Source organism: Scatophagus argus, chromosome 14 (assembly GCF_020382885.2).
Source record: "Scatophagus argus isolate fScaArg1 chromosome 14, fScaArg1.pri, whole genome shotgun sequence".
Classification (NCBI taxonomy): Eukaryota; Metazoa; Chordata; class Actinopteri; family Scatophagidae; genus Scatophagus; species Scatophagus argus.
Window position 1 is genome coordinate 23262484 of NC_058506.1, and position 22732 is coordinate 23285215.

General features: G+C 39.1%; 3 protein-coding genes across 3 annotated transcripts; all 3 read left to right on the forward strand.

The window, feature by feature from the left end:
- The first annotated feature begins 1917 nt into the window (after positions 1-1917).
- On the forward strand, positions 1918-6477 carry LOC124071094 (olfactory receptor 13C7-like). The gene is given in 3 exon segments (XM_046411528.1): positions 1918-2833; positions 2836-3229; positions 5552-6477. Coding segments are annotated over 3 exon segments (1749 nt in total). The 5' UTR covers positions 1918-2403; the 3' UTR covers position 6477.
- A 4974-nt stretch (positions 6478-11451) lies between these two features.
- On the forward strand, positions 11452-14014 carry LOC124071205 (olfactory receptor 52N2-like). The gene has a single exon (XM_046411695.1). The coding sequence runs from the start codon at positions 11468-11470 to the stop codon at positions 12389-12391; it is 924 nt and encodes a 307-aa protein (XP_046267651.1). The 5' UTR covers positions 11452-11467; the 3' UTR covers positions 12392-14014.
- Positions 14015-17366: 3352 nt separating this feature from the next.
- LOC124071216 (olfactory receptor 52N2-like) lies at positions 17367-18307 on the forward strand. The gene has a single exon (XM_046411714.1). The coding sequence runs from the start codon at positions 17383-17385 to the stop codon at positions 18304-18306; it is 924 nt and encodes a 307-aa protein (XP_046267670.1). The 5' UTR covers positions 17367-17382; the 3' UTR covers position 18307.
- Positions 18308-22732: the final 4425 nt, after the last annotated feature.

The window sequence follows — 22732 nt, forward strand, 5'->3', positions numbered from 1 at the left end:
CCCAGAATAACCGGTCAGAAACAGAAGGAAGGCTTCATTCAGCCTCACTGTGAGAAGTTGATGTTCATAAACAGTGTAGTAAAGTTAGGATCCACTGGATCCACTGTGAGCTTTCGGCACCCATGATGAACTTTGGTTATTGGGAGGAAGCTGGAGAACCCGGGGAACACCTGCAACAAACACAAAGAAGGTTTTGTTGGTGCAGACGGGCAGTAGTTACCTGGTGACAAACATGTTAGAACAAACCCCAGAGGGGCCTGTTGTTCAACTTATATAAAATCTCAGCCCACCTTGGCTCTAAATCAACAGAGGTGAGCATGGGACACACACCCTTACACTCTAGAAATTATGTTTGTTTGCTGGGGCAATCACAGGGTCTCAGGCAGTGGTCACTGAAGAAAAGCTTTGTACTTAAACGAAGATCTCGTGACGACCTACAGGTGACCGCATTACACCGGTTTTAGTCTTGTTATATAAGCTCCATATCTGCTTTAGAATTGATTCTAATGTGTTCTGATTACCTTTAAGACCCTTCATAGTTTGGCTTTGAAACTACGCTGATTTTATCAGTGTTATTATATACTTAGATATTTTTGTTTAAACTAATGTGGACAAAGCATTTGTAGTCAGTACGATTCTTAAAATGCTTTCCTTATGTTTTAGATATTTTATATGAACAGGAATAAATGTCTTTTGCTATCAAAAGTTACCCATTTGATTAGAATCTTTATGAATGTTTATTATTTGCTGCATTGTGTGAAACCCATAAATCAGCATTTGAAAATAAAAACCATTAAAATTGTGTTATTATAAAATGGTATGTACAGTAGATCAAATGAAATCTTGAACAAAAATAAAAAACTGAAACCAGAAAAGTCCTTTATTTCAGAAATACATAGTTTAAAGTAATTATATTTAAAGGCACAATGCAGCACCTTCCTAATAAAACAATGTATAGAATGTACAAAAGATGAATCCTTTCAGTCATCACTAATCACGCCCTCTGCCTGGATGCCCTTAATTTTTCAGCATTTTACTTTCCTGTTTTGCTTTGTGTGTCAGAGTTCGCCAAATACTGACATTTTGTATTGATGTGCATTTGTTGACCAGTGAAGAGGACTCAACAATCAACTGTTTTTTTTTCTACAATTGCTTACTGGTGCATTCACACACAGTGACTGATGGATGTGTGTGCAGCGGGTACTTCAATATTCATTGACTAAACAAGTTAATTTGAAGCTACAGTGTTATTTTTTCTCTTATTGTAGCCTTCCCATGTTAACATGACTCTTTTAATTAGTGTTGCAAAATGTCTTATTGTTTGCCTAGTTTTATTTTTAATGTTGTTTGTTCAATTCAATTCAATTTTATTTATATAGCACCTTTTACAATCAAAATTGTCTCTAGGTGCTTTACAGAAATCCAGAGCCTGAACCCCTGAGCAAGCAGACAGTGGCAAGGAAAAACTCCCTTTTAACAGGAAGAAACCCTGAGCAGGACCCGACTCACAAGGGAGAACCATCCTGCTGATAGTCGGCTGGGTGAAGGAGGAGAAGAAGAGGTAGACAGGACAGAGAGGATGAAAGAGAGAGAGAGAGAGAGAAACATACATGCAATAAACATCATATATTACAAAGGACAAACATGACAGATTGTTTTAATTAGAATGCTGAAAAACTATGTATTGTATTTATTTGCTTTTTAGCTGATATGTTGTTTAAGTTAATTATACTAGCACTACATAGAAGAACGACAGGCAGATGTTGCGAGCAGACACTGGGTCAGAGGGCTGGTTGCAGGTCAGCATGTAGATCTGGACGGAGAGATACCTGCAGAAAGATACAGAGAGAGAGAGGGTTAATTTCAAGAATTTCCCTCCAGGGATTAATAAAGGAATTCTGATTCTGATTCTAATGTTGTACATCATATTGACATAAATGGCAGAACTTTCATTTCGTGATGATTTTTTGTTGTAATTGTTTGTAATTGCAGTGGGATTTTATTTTGAAAGGTGCTATAACTAATGTTCTGAATGAATAATTCAGCTATCATTTAAACTACTTTTAGATTTCAAAGACAAACATGCATTTTGCTGTGTTTTTTGCTGTTTTTCAATCTCCAGATGGCAAAAAATTATTTTTAATATGATCAATTATGCATATTAAAAATAGTTTCCACCTCCATTTCAAATTTTTTGCATTGAATGGATAACAGACCTTTTAGCTGCCACTGCAAATCAGTTGGAGAAGCCCAATGTTCCATTGTTAGTGTGGATTACTATATATATCCAGTTATCTTCAAAACAGTGTTGTTTTTGTATATCTAGTTTTAAATACCATTTATAAAATTCTCTGTCTCATTAAAATTTTGCTCTATCTCAGGCTTAAATTAACCCTCTGCACTATGGAGAACCACAATTTAAGTACAGATATTCTGCTCCTGGAGGGGTTAAAGGTCAACCCCCAGTCCTCCATTCTCACCTTCATCCTCCTGCTCCTCATCTACATCTTCATCATGGTGTCCAACATCAGCCTTGTAGTCCTGATCACCAGGGAGAGGAGTCTCCACCAGCCTATGTATCTGCTCTTCTGCAACATGAGTATTAATGATGTTTTTGGGGCCACAGCCATCATTCCTCGGTTGCTGAGTGACATTTTTATTCCCAGCAGTGAGCGGTACATCCACTACATAGATTGTGTTATTCAGGCTTGTTGTGCTCACCTTCATGCAAGTGCCTCTCACACTGTGCTTATGATCATGGCCTTTGACCACCACGTGGCCATCTGCAACCCCCTGCATTATGCCACCATCATGACCAACCAGATGGTAGTAAAGCGTCTGCCTGGATGGTCTCCTTGGTGATGGTGCTGATCCTCGTGGGGCTCAGCATCCGCTTGTCACGCTGCAGGTGGATTATATTCAACCCATTCTGTGACAACGCCTCCTTGTTCAAGCTGTCCTGTGAAAGTGTCCTCATTAATAACATCTATGGCCTCGGCTACAGGGTGGTCCTGCTGGGTTCCTCCATTGGTAGCATTATTCTTACCTACCTGAAAATTGCTGCTGTGTGTGTGCTCAGCAAGAACAAGGTGGTGAACAGCCGGGCGCTACAGACCTGCACCACCCATCTGGCCGTGTACATCATCCTGGTTGTGTCAGGATCCATCATTGTCATCCTCCATCGCTTCCCTCACTTATCAGATCACAGGAAGTTGGCATCCATCTTGTTGTATGATTTCAGATACCCGGTTGCATTTTTGCAATGTCAGAATTCAAATTCAACCGACTGCACTTGATTCAGAACCTCACTATGATCGCCTGGTGCAATTTTGGTATCGAAATTCAGCCTGAAATCAAAATTGGGGCCTTAAGTGGTTGCAAAAGAACAAAAGGTGAATAGTTCATCAGTTAATCATTCGTTTGGGGCTGATCGGACAAACTTAAATTTTTGTGTCTCTGGCTGAAAAGAGCTCAGGAGGGCACATAGGCAGAAAGGGCAGAATGGGCTGACAGGGTCTCTGAAGCCCCCTGAACCTGTATGGGGACGATGTCTTGAAATCAAGCCCTCATCGGGTAGAGGCGCCCTATCTGGCGAAGCAGACCTGATGGGGTCCCCAAGCTGTCTGGAGCACAAGGGGGTCACCGGGGCAATTTCGGGGGCGTGCCCTTTGATTTTAGGGCTTCGGGAACCATGCTCTTGTGTTCAGGGCAAAAAAGTTTTGGGTGTGTCCAGTGGATAAAAAGAAATGTAAATATATTCTCTAAATATCATGTGTCCAACAAGTACAAAGAGATGCAAAAGTCAATTTTATAGAGCCCCAGATCACAATTTGAAAGAAGGCTTTCCAAAGTGCACAAAAGATTTGGGAAGGCATCTGCCAGTTATTTTATTTTTGCGCTCCGGATCAATGTTTGTAATCACAAGAGCAAGAGAACTTCTTCAAGAAGTTTTATTTATTTATTTATTTTAAACTTGGCTGATATTTGAACTCTTAAAAATGACATCATCTTTACCAAATACTCATTTCAACTTAGTATTCATCCTTCATACTTACTTTATGTTCCATGTTAACATCAAATCTGAAATATGATAAAATCTAAGATAATTATGACGGTGGACATAGGCTGAGGGAAGTTTTGTGAAGTGAAAACATCAAGTTAATTCGACATACAGCAATTAAGGCCCCCAGGGATGTGAGATGGCCTTGACCGGAGAACTAAGGGCCTTTCAGAAGCTTATAAAATATGTCTGCCAGTCAACCTCTGATCTTGTCAGAGAAGGTTCATGTCAACAGAGGTAAACCTGCTTCACATACTCATACGGTTCAGCATTGTTGATTTCCACTGTTCAGTGTGTCCATCTGATATGTGTCGTTGTGAAAGAAAAGTCAGCAGTGAAATGTGACTCTTGTTGAAAACTGAAAACTCCTCAAAATCAAACCATCTCAAGCAGGAAGATGACCTGTCAAAGGTTTTAAAGCAACAACTGATATGATAAAGAACCGCTTTCAAAATTTGAGATGCTTTATATAAAAGATTGACATTTTGTTCTTTAAATGTTAACATTTAAACAGTAACAAATGAACGCAAAGAAACTAAAGTGAAAATAAATCTATTAAGTGTATCACTGCAGAAACAAATTTTGAATGTTTGATTTAGATAAAGTTTTTGTCTACATTAAAAAAAACTGCATTGTAGAATTCCTTTTCCAACAGAATGTAAGACTGGTTTAGCATTTATTGAAAAGAGGTTGTTCAGTTTTGTCAGTGATACTGTACATGTTTCCAAGCTGTTTAGGAAATCAGTGAAACCCTCAAACTGTACATTGAGGTGACACTGGAGCTGCAGTGTGTTTCAAGGATTTTACATTAACTTCCATTGCAATATGACCAAAGGTATTTTTAATTACATTTGTAAAGGCTCATGTGCAGTGAAGTTGTGCTCTGCGATCATAATGCTGAAGACAATACTCATGACTCCGGTTTCAGACTTAAAGCTTTCATTCAACAGTGCTGACAAAAGAGCTAGTGTTCATTCTTTGAAAATTTGAAGACAGTTTGTTTTATGTGTTTTCTCAGCAGCACGTAGGCTACATTCAGCAAGTGGTAAGTGTCTAAAACAATGTAAAGTGATACTGTGAGGACAGAGGTTGCTTTCCTAGCTAGGAGTAAGAGTCATGGTTTTTCATCAGGTTTTTTTTTTTTCATTGATGGCAGCAAATCATGAGAACATGAACACAAATATCAGTTCAGATTAAAAGACTGACGATGTGGAAAAAAACAGATGTATATTAAACTCTTAAATCCCTACTTTGAAAGGAAAAACCTCAAATTATCTTCAAGACATTGGTTAGAGTTCAGTGTAAATGGGTTTTTGTCATTTCGAGAAACTTTCGCACAAAAGAAAATTTTTCAAATTTGCTGCTTTCCATTTCAGAGCTGCACTCATTTACCAGCTCAGAAATTACTGACATTTTGATTAGCAGCATGACTAGATGAGGTTTTGATTTCAGTGTTGACTGAATTCTCCATCCATGATCCTCTCCCTGCAGAATGGAGAACCAAACGATCGATATGGACGTTCTACAGCTGGAGGGATTAAAGCTTGGCCCAAGGTTCACCATTCCAGCATTTTTCCTCCTTTTCATCATCTACATCTTCATTTTGGTGTCCAACATTGGCCTGGTGGTTTTGATTTTCACAAAGAGGAGCCTCCATGAGCCCATGTATCTGCTCTTATGCAACATGAGTATTAATGATGTTTTCGGGTCTACGTCCATTATTCCTCGCATGCTGGGTGACATTTTAATTCCAAGCAATGACCGGTACATTCATTACAATGACTGTGTAGTTCAGGCCTTCTGTGCTCACGCTCACGGAGGCACTTCACACACTGTACTCGTAGTCATGGCCTTTGATCGATACGTGGCCATCTGCAACCCTCTCCGATACACCACCATCATGACCAACAGGATGGTGGTGAAGCTCTCAGTGGGCGCCTGGGGGGTAGCTTTCCTTATGGTTGGTATCCTTTTGAGACTCAGCACCCGCCTGTCGCGCTGCAGAAGGGTTGTACTCAACCCGTACTGTGACAATCCCTCCTTGTTCAAGCTATCTTGTGAAAATGTTGTTATCAACCACATTTACGGCCTCATCATCGCCATGGGCACAATGGCCGTGTCCCTGTGCAGCGTGATTCTCACCTACATGAGGATCGCCATGGTGTGTCTGACAACAAGAGCTATGAGTAACAAAGCTTTTCAGACCTGTGCCACACACCTGGCTGTGTACATCATCCTGCTCTTGTCAGGTGGCATCATCATCCTCCTCCATCGTTTCCCTGGCTTATCAGATCACAGGAAGATTGGATCCATCTTGTTCCATATTGTTCCTCCTTCCATGAACGCTGTTATCTACGGACTGCAAATCAAAGCAGTCAGAGAAAAAATTTTGAATGTATTCAGCAAAAAAAAATAACATGTCACAAGTGAAGTGATGGCATTAAATCGAATGTAAAGTCATGTTAAAACTTGGCAAACCTAAAGTGAAGAATTTAATGTCCTTATTGTGATAGTGAGTAGCACATACCCAACTGCCTTGGTCTTATATCTTATAAAATCTGATACTTAAAGAAAGCTCACACAAAACAGCATGTAGGTGGGGTTCATAGAATTTGCTTGTAGGTCAATAAGCAAAGAGATTTGCAAGCATCGTGGTGGCCTCTGCACAAAGAAGTGCTTGTTGGGCTCAGCTCATTCTTCCAGTTATGTGAGACTGATGGCTATGCCAATATGTTGTCTGTGTTCAAGTTTGACAAACTAGGTGATCTGTATCCCTTAATGTTTTGCTGTTAACTGCTAATAGGTCATAGTTGTCTCAAGTATAATTACACGACACCATGCCATAAGTATTACATATTGTATGGATGTGTTTTCATTTTGATGCATTTTCCTTTGCACATTATCCAAAGAGTATGTTTAACTGTTTTTGTCCTTAATGCTCCAAGCTTGCTGTAAAAGAATATTTCTTAGTGAATTAAACCTCATGTCTAAAATTAGGATGTGACACAGTACACAATAAGAAAATAATAAGAATCATTAAATTGCAGAAACATTTCAATGGGACGCTTACAGCAAAGAAGTTTTTCCAGTGTCTTCTGAGATCAGAGGCACTGAGCATGAAAAGCAAACATATCGTACCAATGTCTGGAAGCAAGGGAAATAATACACACTAAATGTGCCTGGTATATGTGAAACACTAATGAATGTATTTTTCATATCGCCAGCAGGAAGAAAATGTAAGGTGAATAGTACTGGTCAGAGCACAGAACCTTGGGGAACTCTGTGACAAATCTTTGCGTACAAGGATGATTCATCATTAACATGAACGAACTGAGTTCAATCTGATAAATATGAATGAGACCAGCTTAATGCAGCTCCTTTAATGCCAATTGAGTGTTCACGTCTGTGGAATGAAATGTGGTGGTTAATGGTGTCAAATGGAGCACTGAGGTCTAACAATACGAGTACAGAGACAAGATCCTCTTCTGATGCAAGCACAAGATTATTTGTGACTTTGACCAGCGTCATCTCTGTGCTGTGATGAGCTCTAAAACCAGACTGGGAATCCTTAAGTAGACTTTTACTATGTAGAAAGTCTCATAGCTGATTGGCCACTGCTTTCATGAGGATCTTAGAGAGAAAGGAAAGGTTAGATATCGGTATATAGTTGCCCAAAACCTCTGGATCAAGAGTAGGTTTTTTAAGGAGAGTTTTGATTCCAGCTACTTTAGAGGACTGTGATACATAGCCTGTTATTAGAGACGGACTGATCGTATCTAGAAGGGAAGTGTTAAGTGGGGGTACAACTTCTTTGAGCAGCTTAGTTGGCATGGGGTCTAACAGGCATATTGTTGGTTTGAAGAGATCAATTAGTTTAGTTTATTTTTAATAGTAACTGTTTTCATTGTTAATATCTCTTCTAAACGATTCAAGAATCAGTTGACATGAAATACGTGCATGCACTAGTTTTTATCCTCCACATCACAGCCAGATGGTGCTGCATTGTGTCTTGTGAATCCCTTATGACTTTCTTAAATTTGAAAAGAAAAAAAAAAAAGAATCACAATTGGGAAAAGTGACTCTCTCAGTAACAAAGAAAACTGCTATAGAAGCATTTATGAAATGTACCAAAAATAAATCCGATGTTCCTTCAACCTGGCCATGATTTAACTCCTGCCCTTACAAAGTAAGATCCAGTGCTAATATTTTAAAAGTTATTTTTCCAACTTGGAATCATATCCAGAATACAGCTGCCTGACAAATAAATAAATAAAAACAGATGAAAGCAAAAGCACAGTGAGTTGACACAAATAGTGGCAACCTGCATGGTCATTTTGATATCAAGTATACAGCAGCAGTTGCCTAGTGGCTGTTCAGCAATACAACAAAGTTTGGAGTACCAGGGGCCCCTGAGTCAGCTTGTGAAAATGTGTCAGTCCACATCCAGTCTGGCTGGAGGAGGTTCACATCAACAGAGGTAATCCTTGAATGTCAAACTGCTTCCATCCCCAGTAAATAATGAACTGGGGGAAAACATGATGGGCTATAAAAGCAAATGTACCTCCACAAAGTTAAAACTTTTTCTTGGCACATGAAAATTTGATACTTTAGACTCACAGTTTGGATAAAGAATCCCAATCTTTAGTCATTCTGACCGTGACTTCATTAGATGTAACGCTGAGGTTTTCATTTTGACTTTGACTTAAATATTTGTATAATTTGAATGTGTTTTATTTCTAATGTAATGTCTAAAGAGTGAAAATGAAGGCAGTTTTTATTTGTTTCTTGACTTACTTTTACATACAAATTTTGTGAGCTAATGTGACTCTTTTCTATAGCATGTTAATACAGCTATAGAGGTTCGATACAATGTGTGACAGTGGTGAACCTATGGTACATCCAAGCTTTCATCCGCAGAACCTTTTTTGTGAAAGTATATGCAACGTACAGCCTCATATTTCAACCAAAATAGGTTCAATTGATCTCAAAGTTGTACAAGCATCCAACATCCACCCAAAGAATCTGAATCCTGCATATCAGGTTGCCACCTCCTCTCCAATGATTTCAGATACCCGGTTGCATTTTTGCAATGTCAGAATTCAAATTCAACCGACTGCACTTGATTCAGAACCTCACTATGATCGCCTGGTGCAATTTTGGTATCGAAATTCAGCCTGAAATCAAAATTGGGGCCTTAAGTGGTTGCAAAAGAACAAAAGGTGAATAGTTCATCAGTTAATCATTCGTTTGGGGCTGATCGGACAAACTTAAATTTTTGTGTCTCTGGCTGAAAAGAGCTCAGGAGGGCACATAGGCAGAAAGGGCAGAATGGGCTGACAGGGTCTCTGAAGCCCCCTGAACCTGTATGGGGACGATGTCTTGAAATCAAGCCCTCATCGGGTAGAGGCGCCCTCTGTCCGATATGCTGAACGGTGGCCCGATCTGGCGAAGCAGACCTGATGGGGTCCCCAAGCTGTCTGGAGCACAAGGGGGTCACCGGGGCAATTTCGGGGGCGTGCCCTTTGATTTTAGGGCTTCGGGAACCATGCTCGTGTGTTCAGGGCAAAAAAAGTTTTGGGTGTGTCCAGTGGATAAACAGAAATGTAAATATATTCTCTAAATATCATGTGTCCAACAAGTACAAAGAGATGCAAAAGTCAATTTTATAGAGCCCCAGATCACAATTTGAAAGAAGGCTTTCCAAAGTGCACAAAAGATTTGGGAAGGCATCTGCCAGTTATTTTATTTTTGCGCTCCGGATCAATGTTTGTAATCACAAGAGCAAGAGAACTTCTTCAAGAAGTTTTATTTATTTATTTATTTTAAACTTGGCTGATATTTGAACTCTTAAAAATGACATCATCTTTACCAAATACTCATTTCAACTTAGTATTCATCCTTCATACTTACTTTATGTTCCATGTTAACATCAAATCTGAAATATGATAAAATCTAAGATAATTATGACGGTGGACATAGGCTGAGGGAAGTTTTGTGAAGTGAAAACATCAAGTTAATTCGACATACAGCAATTAAGGCCCCCAGGGATGTGAGATGGCCTTGACCGGAGAACTAAGGGCCTTTCAGAAGCTTATAAAATATGTCTGCCAGTCAACCTCTGATCTTGTCAGAGAAGGTTCATGTCAACAGAGGTAAACCTGCTTCACATACTCATACGGTTCAGCATTGTTGATTTCCACTGTTCAGTGTGTCCATCTGATATGTGTCGTTGTGAAAGAAAAGTCAGCAGTGAAATGTGACTCTTGTTGAAAACTGAAAACTCCTCAAAATCAAACCATCTCAAGCAGGAAGATGACCTGTCAAAGGTTTTAAAGCAACAACTGATATGATAAAGAACCGCTTTCAAAATTTGAGATGCTTTATATAAAAGATTGACATTTTGTTCTTTAAATGTTAACATTTAAACAGTAACAAATGAACGCAAAGAAACTAAAGTGAAAATAAATCTATTAAGTGTATCACTGCAGAAACAAATTTTGAATGTTTGATTTAGATAAAGTTTTTGTCTACATTAAAAAAAACTGCATTGTAGAATTCCTTTTCCAACAGAATGTAAGACTGGTTTAGCATTTATTGAAAAGAGGTTGTTCAGTTTTGTCAGTGATACTGTACATGTTTCCAAGCTGTTTAGGAAATCAGTGAAACCCTCAAACTGTACATTGAGGTGACACTGGAGCTGCAGTGTGTTTCAAGGATTTTACATTAACTTCCATTGCAATATGACCAAAGGTATTTTTAATTACATTTGTAAAGGCTCATGTGCAGTGAAGTTGTGCTCTGCGATCATAATGCTGAAGACAATACTCATGACTCCGGTTTCAGACTTAAAGCTTTCATGCAACAGTGCTGACAAAAGAGCTAGTGTTCATTCTTTGAAAATTTGAAGACAGTTTGTTTTATGTGTTTTCTCAGCAGCACGTAGGCTACATTCAGCAAGTGGTAAGTGTCTAAAACAATGTAAAGTGATACTGTGAGGACAGAGGTTGCTTTCCTAGCTAGGAGTAAGAGTCATGGTTTTTCATCAGGTTTTTTTTTTTTCATTGATGGCAGCAAATCATGAGAACATGAACACAAATATCAGTTCAGATTAAAAGACTGACGATGTGGAAAAAAACAGATGTATATTAAACTCTTAAATCCCTACTTTGAAAGGAAAAACCTCAAATTATCTTCAAGACATTGGTTAGAGTTCAGTGTAAATGGGTTTTTGTCATTTCGAGAAACTTTCGCACAAAAGAAAATTTTTCAAATTTGCTGCTTTCCATTTCAGAGCTGCACTCATTTACCAGCTCAGAAATTACTGACATTTTGATTAGCAGCATGACTAGATGAGGTTTTGATTTCAGTGTTGACTGAATTCTCCATCCATGATCCTCTCCCTGCAGAATGGAGAACCAAACGATCGATATGGACGTTCTACAGCTGGAGGGATTAAAGCTTGGCCCAAGGTTCACCATTCCAGCATTTTTCCTCCTTTTCATCATCTACATCTTCATTTTGGTGTCCAACATTGGCCTGGTGGTTTTGATTTTCACAAAGAGGAGCCTCCATGAGCCCATGTATCTGCTCTTATGCAACATGAGTATTAATGATGTTTTCGGGTCTACGTCCATTATTCCTCGCATGCTGGGTGACATTTTAATTCCAAGCAATGACCGGTACATTCATTACAATGACTGTGTAGTTCAGGCCTTCTGTGCTCACGCTCACGGAGGCACTTCACACACTGTACTCGTAGTCATGGCCTTTGATCGATACGTGGCCATCTGCAACCCTCTCCGATACACCACCATCATGACCAACAGGATGGTGGTGAAGCTCTCAGTGGGCGCCTGGGGGGTAGCTTTCCTTATGGTTGGTATCCTTTTGAGACTCAGCACCCGCCTGTCGCGCTGCAGAAGGGTTGTACTCAACCCGTACTGTGACAATCCCTCCTTGTTCAAGCTATCTTGTGAAAATGTTGTTATCAACCACATTTACGGCCTCATCATCGCCATGGGCACAATGGCCGTGTCCCTGTGCAGCGTGATTCTCACCTACATGAGGATCGCCATGGTGTGTCTGACAACAAGAGCTATGAGTAACAAAGCTTTTCAGACCTGTGCCACACACCTGGCTGTGTACATCATCCTGCTCTTGTCAGGTGGCATCATCATCCTCCTCCATCGTTTCCCTGGCTTATCAGATCACAGGAAGATTGGATCCATCTTGTTCCATATTGTTCCTCCTTCCATGAACGCTGTTATCTACGGACTGCAAATCAAAGCAGTCAGAGAAAAAATTTTGAATGTATTCAGCAAAAAAAAATAACATGTCACAAGTGAAATGATGGCATTAAATCGAATGTAAAGTCATGTTAAAACTTGGCAAACCTAAAGTGAAGAATTTAATGTCCTTATTGTGATAGTGAGTAGCACATACCCAACTGCCTTGGTCTTATATCTTATAAAATCTGATACTTAAAGAAAGCTCACACAAAACAGCATGTAGGTGGGGTTCATAGAATTTGCTTGTAGGTCAATAAGCAAAGAGATTTGCAAGCATCGTGGTGGCCTCTGCACAAAGAAGTGCTTGATGGGCTCAGCTCATTCTTCCAGTTATGTGAGACTGATGGCTATGCCAATATGTTGTCTGTGTTCAAGTTTGACAAACTAGGTGATCTGTATCCCTTAATGTTTTGCTGTTAACTGCTAATAGGTCATAGTTGTCTCAAGTATAATTACACGACACCATGCCATAAGTATTACATATTGTATGGATGTGTTTTCATTTTGATGCATTTTCCTTTGCACATTATCCAAAGAGTATGTTTAACTGTTTTTGTCCTTAATGCTCCAAGCTTGCTGTAAAAGAATATTTCTTAGTGAATTAAACCTCATGTCTAAAATTAGGATGTGACACAGTACACAATAAGAAAATAATAAGAATCATTAAATTGCAGAAACATTTCAATGGGACGCTTACAGCAAAGAAGTTTTTCCAGTGTCTTCTGAGATCAGAGGCACTGAGCATGAAAAGCAAACATATCGTACCAATGTCTGGAAGCAAGGGAAATAATACACACTAAATGTGCCTGGTATATGTGAAACACTAATGAATGTATTTTTCATATCGCCAGCAGGAAGAAAATGTAAGGTGAATAGTACTGGTCAGAGCACAGAACCTTGGGGAACTCTGTGACAAATCTTTGCGTACAAGGATGATTCATCATTAACATGAACGAACTGAGTTCAATCTGATAAATATGAATGAGACCAGCTTAATGCAGCTCCTTTAATGCCAATTGAGTGTTCACGTCTGTGGAATGAAATGTGGTGGTTAATGGTGTCAAATGGAGCACTGAGGTCTAACAATACGAGTACAGAGACAAGATCCTCTTCTGATGCAAGCACAAGATTATTTGTGACTTTGACCAGCGTCATCTCTGTGCTGTGATGAGCTCTAAAACCAGACTGGGAATCCTTAAGTAGACTTTTACTATGTAGAAAGTCTCATAGCTGATTGGCCACTGCTTTCATGAGGATCTTAGAGAGAAAGGAAAGGTTAGATATCGGTATATAGTTGCCCAAAACCTCTGGATCAAGAGTAGGTTTTTTAAGGAGAGTTTTGATTCCAGCTACTTTAGAGGACTGTGATACATAGCCTGTTATTAGAGACGGACTGATCGTATCTAGAAGGGAAGTGTTAAGTGGGGGTACAACTTCTTTGAGCAGCTTAGTTGGCATGGGGTCTAACAGGCATATTGTTGGTTTGAAGAGATCAATTAGTTTAGTTTATTTTTAATAGTAACTGTTTTCATTGTTAATATCTCTTCTAAACGATTCAAGAATCAGTTGACATGAAATACGTGCATGCACTAGTTTTTATCCTCCACATCACAGCCAGATGGTGCTGCATTGTGTCTTGTGAATCCCTTATGACTTTCTTAAATTTGAAAAGAAAAAAAAAAAAGAATCACAATTGGGAAAAGTGACTCTCTCAGTAACAAAGAAAACTGCTATAGAAGCATTTATGAAATGTACCAAAAATAAATCCGATGTTCCTTCAACCTGGCCATGATTTAACTCCTGCCCTTACAAAGTAAGATCCAGTGCTAATATTTTAAAAGTTATTTTTCCAACTTGGAATCATATCCAGAATACAGCTGCCTGACAAATAAATAAATAAAAACAGATGAAAGCAAAAGCACAGTGAGTTGACACAAATAGTGGCAACCTGCATGGTCATTTTGATATCAAGTATACAGCAGCAGTTGCCTAGTGGCTGTTCAGCAATACAACAAAGTTTGGAGTACCAGGGGCCCCTGAGTCAGCTTGTGAAAATGTGTCAGTCCACATCCAGTCTGGCTGGAGGAGGTTCACATCAACAGAGGTAATCCTTGAATGTCAAACTGCTTCCATCCCCAGTAAATAATGAACTGGGGGAAAACATGATGGGCTATAAAAGCAAATGTACCTCCACAAAGTTAAAACTTTTTCTTGGCACATGAAAATTTGATACTTTAGACTCACAGTTTGGATAAAGAATCCCAATCTTTAGTCATTCTGACCGTGACTTCATTAGATGTAACGCTGAGGTTTTCATTTTGACTTTGACTTAAATATTTGTATAATTTGAATGTGTTTTATTTCTAATGTAATGTCTAAAGAGTGAAAATGAAGGCAGTTTTTATTTGTTTCTTGACTTACTTTTACATACAAATTTTGTAAGCTAATGTGACTCTTTTCTATAGCATGTTAATACAGCTATAGAGGTTCGATACAATGTGTGACAGTGGTGAACCTATGGTACATCCAAGCTTTCATCCGCAGAACCTTTTTTGTGAAAGTATATGCAACGTACAGCCTCATATTTCAACCAAAATAGGTTCAATTGATCTCAAAGTTGTACAAGCATCCAACATCCACCCAAAGAATCTGAATCCTGCATATCAGGTTGCCACCTCCTCTCCAATGATTTCAGATACCCGGTTGCATTTTTGCAATGTCAGAATTCAAATTCAACCGACTGCACTTGATTCAGAACCTCACTATGATCGCCTGGTGCAATTTTGGTATCGAAATTCAGCCTGAAATCAAAATTGGGGCCTTAAGTGGTTGCAAAAGAACAAAAGGTGAATAGTTCATCAGTTAATCATTCGTTTGGGGCTGATCGGACAAACTTAAATTTTTGTGTCTCTGGCTGAAAAGAGCTCAGGAGGGCACATAGGCAGAAAGGGCAGAATGGGCTGACAGGGTCTCTGAAGCCCCCTGAACCTGTATGGGGACGATGTCTTGAAATCAAGCCCTCATCGGGTAGAGGCGCCCTCTGTCCGATATGCTGAACGGTGGCCCGATCTGGCGAAGCAGACCTGATGGGGTCCCCAAGCTGTCTGGAGCACAAGGGGGTCACCGGGGCAATTTCGGGGGCGTGCCCTTTGATTTTAGGGCTTCGGGAACCATGCTCGTGTGTTCAGGGCAAAAAAAGTTTTGGGTGTGTCCAGTGGATAAACAGAAATGTAAATATATTCTCTAAATATCATGTGTCCAACAAGTACAAAGAGATGCAAAAGTCAATTTTATAGAGCCCCAGATCACAATTTGAAAGAAGGCTTTCCAAAGTGCACAAAAGATTTGGGAAGGCATCTGCCAGTTATTTTATTTTTGCGCTCCGGATCAATGTTTGTAATCACAAGAGCAAGAGAACTTCTTCAAGAAGTTTTATTTATTTATTTATTTTAAACTTGGCTGATATTTGAACTCTTAAAAATGACATCATCTTTACCAAATACTCATTTCAACTTAGTATTCATCCTTCATACTTACTTTATGTTCCATGTTAACATCAAATCTGAAATATGATAAAATCTAAGATAATTATGACGGTGGACATAGGCTGAGGGAAGTTTTGTGAAGTGAAAACATCAAGTTAATTCGACATACAGCAATTAAGGCCCCCAGGGATGTGAGATGGCCTTGACCGGAGAACTAAGGGCCTTTCAGAAGCTTATAAAATATGTCTGCCAGTCAACCTCTGATCTTGTCAGAGAAGGTTCATGTCAACAGAGGTAAACCTGCTTCACATACTCATACGGTTCAGCATTGTTGATTTCCACTGTTCAGTGTGTCCATCTGATATGTGTCGTTGTGAAAGAAAAGTCAGCAGTGAAATGTGACTCTTGTTGAAAACTGAAAACTCCTCAAAATCAAACCATCTCAAGCAGGAAGATGACCTGTCAAAGGTTTTAAAGCAACAACTGATATGATAAAGAACCGCTTTCAAAATTTGAGATGCTTTATATAAAAGATTGACATTTTGTTCTTTAAATGTTAACATTTAAACAGTAACAAATGAACGCAAAGAAACTAAAGTGAAAATAAATCTATTAAGTGTATCACTGCAGAAACAAATTTTGAATGTTTGATTTAGATAAAGTTTTTGTCTACATTAAAAAAAACTGCATTGTAGAATTCCTTTTCCAACAGAATGTAAGACTGGTTTAGCATTTATTGAAAAGAGGTTGTTCAGTTTTGTCAGTGATACTGTACATGTTTCCAAGCTGTTTAGGAAATCAGTGAAACCCTCAAACTGTACATTGAGGTGACACTGGAGCTGCAGTGTGTTTCAAGGATTTTACATTAACTTCCATTGCAATATGACCAAAGGTATTTTTAATTACATTTGTAAAGGCTCATGTGCAGTGAAGTTGTGCTCTGCGATCATAATGCTGAAGACAATACTCATGACTCCGGTTTCAGACTTAAAGCTTTCATGCAACAGTGCTGACAAAAGAGCTAGTGTTCATTCTTTGAAAATTTGAAGACAGTTTGTTTTATGTGTTTTCTCAGCAGCACGTAGGCTACATTCAGCAAGTGGTAAGTGTCTAAAACAATGTAAAGTGATACTGTGAGGACAGAGGTTGCTTTCCTAGCTAGGAGTAAGAGTCATGGTTTTTCATCAGGTTTTTTTTTTTTCATTGATGGCAGCAAATCATGAGAACATGAACACAAATATCAGTTCAGATTAAAAGACTGACGATGTGGAAAAAAACAGATGTATATTAAACTCTTAAATCCCTACTTTGAAAGGAAAAACCTCAAATTATCTTCAAGACATTGGTTAGAGTTCAGTGTAAATGGGTTTTTGTCATTTCGAGAAACTTTCGCACAAAAGAAAATTTTTCAAATTTGCTGCTTTCCATTTCAGAGCTGCACTCATTTACCAGCTCAGAAATTACTGACATTTTGATTAGCAGCATGACTAGATGAGGTTTTGATTTCAGTGTTGACTGAATTCTCCATCCATGATCCTCTCCCTGCAGAATGGAGAACCAAACGATCGATATGGACGTTCTACAGCTGGAGGGATTAAAGCTTGGCCCAAGGTTCACCATTCCAGCATTTTTCCTCCTTTTCATCATCTACATCTTCATTTTGGTGTCCAACATTGGCCTGGTGGTTTTGATTTTCACAAAGAGGAGCCTCCATGAGCCCATGTATCTGCTCTTATGCAACATGAGTATTAATGATGTTTTCGGGTCTACGTCCATTATTCCTCGCATGCTGGGTGACATTTTAATTCCAAGCAATGACCGGTACATTCATTACAATGACTGTGTAGTTCAGGCCTTCTGTGCTCACGCTCACGGAGGCACTTCACACACTGTACTCGTAGTCATGGCCTTTGATCGATACGTGGCCATCTGCAACCCTCTCCGATACACCACCATCATGACCAACAGGATGGTGGTGAAGCTCTCAGTGGGCGCCTGGGGGGTAGCTTTCCTTATGGTTGGTATCCTTTTGAGACTCAGCACCCGCCTGTCGCGCTGCAGAAGGGTTGTACTCAACCCGTACTGTGACAATCCCTCCTTGTTCAAGCTATCTTGTGAAAATGTTGTTATCAACCACATTTACGGCCTCATCATCGCCATGGGCACAATGGCCGTGTCCCTGTGCAGCGTGATTCTCACCTACATGAGGATCGCCATGGTGTGTCTGACAACAAGAGCTATGAGTAACAAAGCTTTTCAGACCTGTGCCACACACCTGGCTGTGTACATCATCCTGCTCTTGTCAGGTGGCATCATCATCCTCCTCCATCGTTTCCCTGGCTTATCAGATCACAGGAAGATTGGATCCATCTTGTTCCATATTGTTCCTCCTTCCATGAACGCTGTTATCTACGGACTGCAAATCAAAGCAGTCAGAGAAAAAATTTTGAATGTATTCAGCAAAAAAAAATAACATGTCACAAGTGAAGTGATGGCATTAAATCGAATGTAAAGTCATGTTAAAACTTGGCAAACCTAAAGTGAAGAATTTAATGTCCTTATTGTGATAGTGAGTAGCACATACCCAACTGCCTTGGTCTTATATCTTATAAAATCTGATACTTAAAGAAAGCTCACACAAAACAGCATGTAGGTGGGGTTCATAGAATTTGCTTGTAGGTCAATAAGCAAAGAGATTTGCAAGCATCGTGGTGGCCTCTGCACAAAGAAGTGCTTGTTGGGCTCAGCTCATTCTTCCAGTTATGTGAGACTGATGGCTATGCCAATATGTTGTCTGTGTTCAAGTTTGACAAACTAGGTGATCTGTATCCCTTAATGTTTTGCTGTTAACTGCTAATAGGTCATAGTTGTCTCAAGTATAATTACACGACACCATGCCATAAGTATTACATATTGTATGGATGTGTTTTCATTTTGATGCATTTTCCTTTGCACATTATCCAAAGAGTATGTTTAACTGTTTTTGTCCTTAATGCTCCAAGCTTGCTGTAAAAGAATATTTCTTAGTGAATTAAACCTCATGTCTAAAATTAGGATGTGACACAGTACACAATAAGAAAATAATAAGAATCATTAAATTGCAGAAACATTTCAATGGGACGCTTACAGCAAAGAAGTTTTTCCAGTGTCTTCTGAGATCAGAGGCACTGAGCATGAAAAGCAAACATATCGTACCAATGTCTGGAAGCAAGGGAAATAATACACACTAAATGTGCCTGGTATATGTGAAACACTAATGAATGTATTTTTCATATCGCCAGCAGGAAGAAAATGTAAGGTGAATAGTACTGGTCAGAGCACAGAACCTTGGGGAACTCTGTGACAAATCTTTGCGTACAAGGATGATTCATCATTAACATGAACGAACTGAGTTCAATCTGATAAATATGAATGAGACCAGCTTAATGCAGCTCCTTTAATGCCAATTGAGTGTTCACGTCTGTGGAATGAAATGTGGTGGTTAATGGTGTCAAATGGAGCACTGAGGTCTAACAATACGAGTACAGAGACAAGATCCTCTTCTGATGCAAGCACAAGATTATTTGTGACTTTGACCAGCGTCATCTCTGTGCTGTGATGAGCTCTAAAACCAGACTGGGAATCCTTAAGTAGACTTTTACTATGTAGAAAGTCTCATAGCTGATTGGCCACTGCTTTCATGAGGATCTTAGAGAGAAAGGAAAGGTTAGATATCGGTATATAGTTGCCCAAAACCTCTGGATCAAGAGTAGGTTTTTTAAGGAGAGTTTTGATTCCAGCTACTTTAGAGGACTGTGATACATAGCCTGTTATTAGAGACGGACTGATCGTATCTAGAAGGGAAGTGTTAAGTGGGGGTACAACTTCTTTGAGCAGCTTAGTTGGCATGGGGTCTAACAGGCATATTGTTGGTTTGAAGAGATCAATTAGTTTAGTTTATTTTTAATAGTAACTGTTTTCATTGTTAATATCTCTTCTAAACGATTCAAGAATCAGTTGACATGAAATACGTGCATGCACTAGTTTTTATCCTCCACATCACAGCCAGATGGTGCTGCATTGTGTCTTGTGAATCCCTTATGACTTTCTTAAATTTGAAAAGAAAAAAAAAAAAGAATCACAATTGGGAAAAGTGACTCTCTCAGTAACAAAGAAAACTGCTATAGAAGCATTTATGAAATGTACCAAAAATAAATCCGATGTTCCTTCAACCTGGCCATGATTTAACTCCTGCCCTTACAAAGTAAGATCCAGTGCTAATATTTTAAAAGTTATTTTTCCAACTTGGAATCATATCCAGAATACAGCTGCCTGACAAATAAATAAATAAAAACAGATGAAAGCAAAAGCACAGTGAGTTGACACAAATAGTGGCAACCTGCATGGTCATTTTGATATCAAGTATACAGCAGCAGTTGCCTAGTGGCTGTTCAGCAATACAACAAAGTTTGGAGTACCAGGGGCCCCTGAGTCAGCTTGTGAAAATGTGTCAGTCCACATCCAGTCTGGCTGGAGGAGGTTCACATCAACAGAGGTAATCCTTGAATGTCAAACTGCTTCCATCCCCAGTAAATAATGAACTGGGGGAAAACATGATGGGCTATAAAAGCAAATGTACCTCCACAAAGTTAAAACTTTTTCTTGGCACATGAAAATTTGATACTTTAGACTCACAGTTTGGATAAAGAATCCCAATCTTTAGTCATTCTGACCGTGACTTCATTAGATGTAACGCTGAGGTTTTCATTTTGACTTTGACTTAAATATTTGTATAATTTGAATGTGTTTTATTTCTAATGTAATGTCTAAAGAGTGAAAATGAAGGCAGTTTTTATTTGTTTCTTGACTTACTTTTACATACAAATTTTGTAAGCTAATGTGACTCTTTTCTATAGCATGTTAATACAGCTATAGAGGTTCGATACAATGTGTGACAGTGGTGAACCTATGGTACATCCAAGCTTTCATCCGCAGAACCTTTTTTGTGAAAGTATATGCAACGTACAGCCTCATATTTCAACCAAAATAGGTTCAATTGATCTCAAAGTTGTACAAGCATCCAACATCCACCCAAAGAATCTGAATCCTGCATATCAGGTTGCCACCTCCTCTCCAATGATTTCAGATACCCGGTTGCATTTTTGCAATGTCAGAATTCAAATTCAACCGACTGCACTTGATTCAGAACCTCACTATGATCGCCTGGTGCAATTTTGGTATCGAAATTCAGCCTGAAATCAAAATTGGGGCCTTAAGTGGTTGCAAAAGAACAAAAGGTGAATAGTTCATCAGTTAATCATTCGTTTGGGGCTGATCGGACAAACTTAAATTTTTGTGTCTCTGGCTGAAAAGAGCTCAGGAGGGCACATAGGCAGAAAGGGCAGAATGGGCTGACAGGGTCTCTGAAGCCCCCTGAACCTGTATGGGGACGATGTCTTGAAATCAAGCCCTCATCGGGTAGAGGCGCCCTCTGTCCGATATGCTGAACGGTGGCCCGATCTGGCGAAGCAGACCTGATGGGGTCCCCAAGCTGTCTGGAGCACAAGGGGGTCACCGGGGCAATTTCGGGGGCGTGCCCTTTGATTTTAGGGCTTCGGGAACCATGCTCGTGTGTTCAGGGCAAAAAAAGTTTTGGGTGTGTCCAGTGGATAAACAGAAATGTAAATATATTCTCTAAATATCATGTGTCCAACAAGTACAAAGAGATGCAAAAGTCAATTTTATAGAGCCCCAGATCACAATTTGAAAGAAGGCTTTCCAAAGTGCACAAAAGATTTGGGAAGGCATCTGCCAGTTATTTTATTTTTGCGCTCCGGATCAATGTTTGTAATCACAAGAGCAAGAGAACTTCTTCAAGAAGTTTTATTTATTTATTTATTTTAAACTTGGCTGATATTTGAACTCTTAAAAATGACATCATCTTTACCAAATACTCATTTCAACTTAGTATTCATCCTTCATACTTACTTTATGTTCCATGTTAACATCAAATCTGAAATATGATAAAATCTAAGATAATTATGACGGTGGACATAGGCTGAGGGAAGTTTTGTGAAGTGAAAACATCAAGTTAATTCGACATACAGCAATTAAGGCCCCCAGGGATGTGAGATGGCCTTGACCGGAGAACTAAGGGCCTTTCAGAAGCTTATAAAATATGTCTGCCAGTCAACCTCTGATCTTGTCAGAGAAGGTTCATGTCAACAGAGGTAAACCTGCTTCACATACTCATACGGTTCAGCATTGTTGATTTCCACTGTTCAGTGTGTCCATCTGATATGTGTCGTTGTGAAAGAAAAGTCAGCAGTGAAATGTGACTCTTGTTGAAAACTGAAAACTCCTCAAAATCAAACCATCTCAAGCAGGAAGATGACCTGTCAAAGGTTTTAAAGCAACAACTGATATGATAAAGAACCGCTTTCAAAATTTGAGATGCTTTATATAAAAGATTGACATTTTGTTCTTTAAATGTTAACATTTAAACAGTAACAAATGAACGCAAAGAAACTAAAGTGAAAATAAATCTATTAAGTGTATCACTGCAGAAACAAATTTTGAATGTTTGATTTAGATAAAGTTTTTGTCTACATTAAAAAAAACTGCATTGTAGAATTCCTTTTCCAACAGAATGTAAGACTGGTTTAGCATTTATTGAAAAGAGGTTGTTCAGTTTTGTCAGTGATACTGTACATGTTTCCAAGCTGTTTAGGAAATCAGTGAAACCCTCAAACTGTACATTGAGGTGACACTGGAGCTGCAGTGTGTTTCAAGGATTTTACATTAACTTCCATTGCAATATGACCAAAGGTATTTTTAATTACATTTGTAAAGGCTCATGTGCAGTGAAGTTGTGCTCTGCGATCATAATGCTGAAGACAATACTCATGACTCCGGTTTCA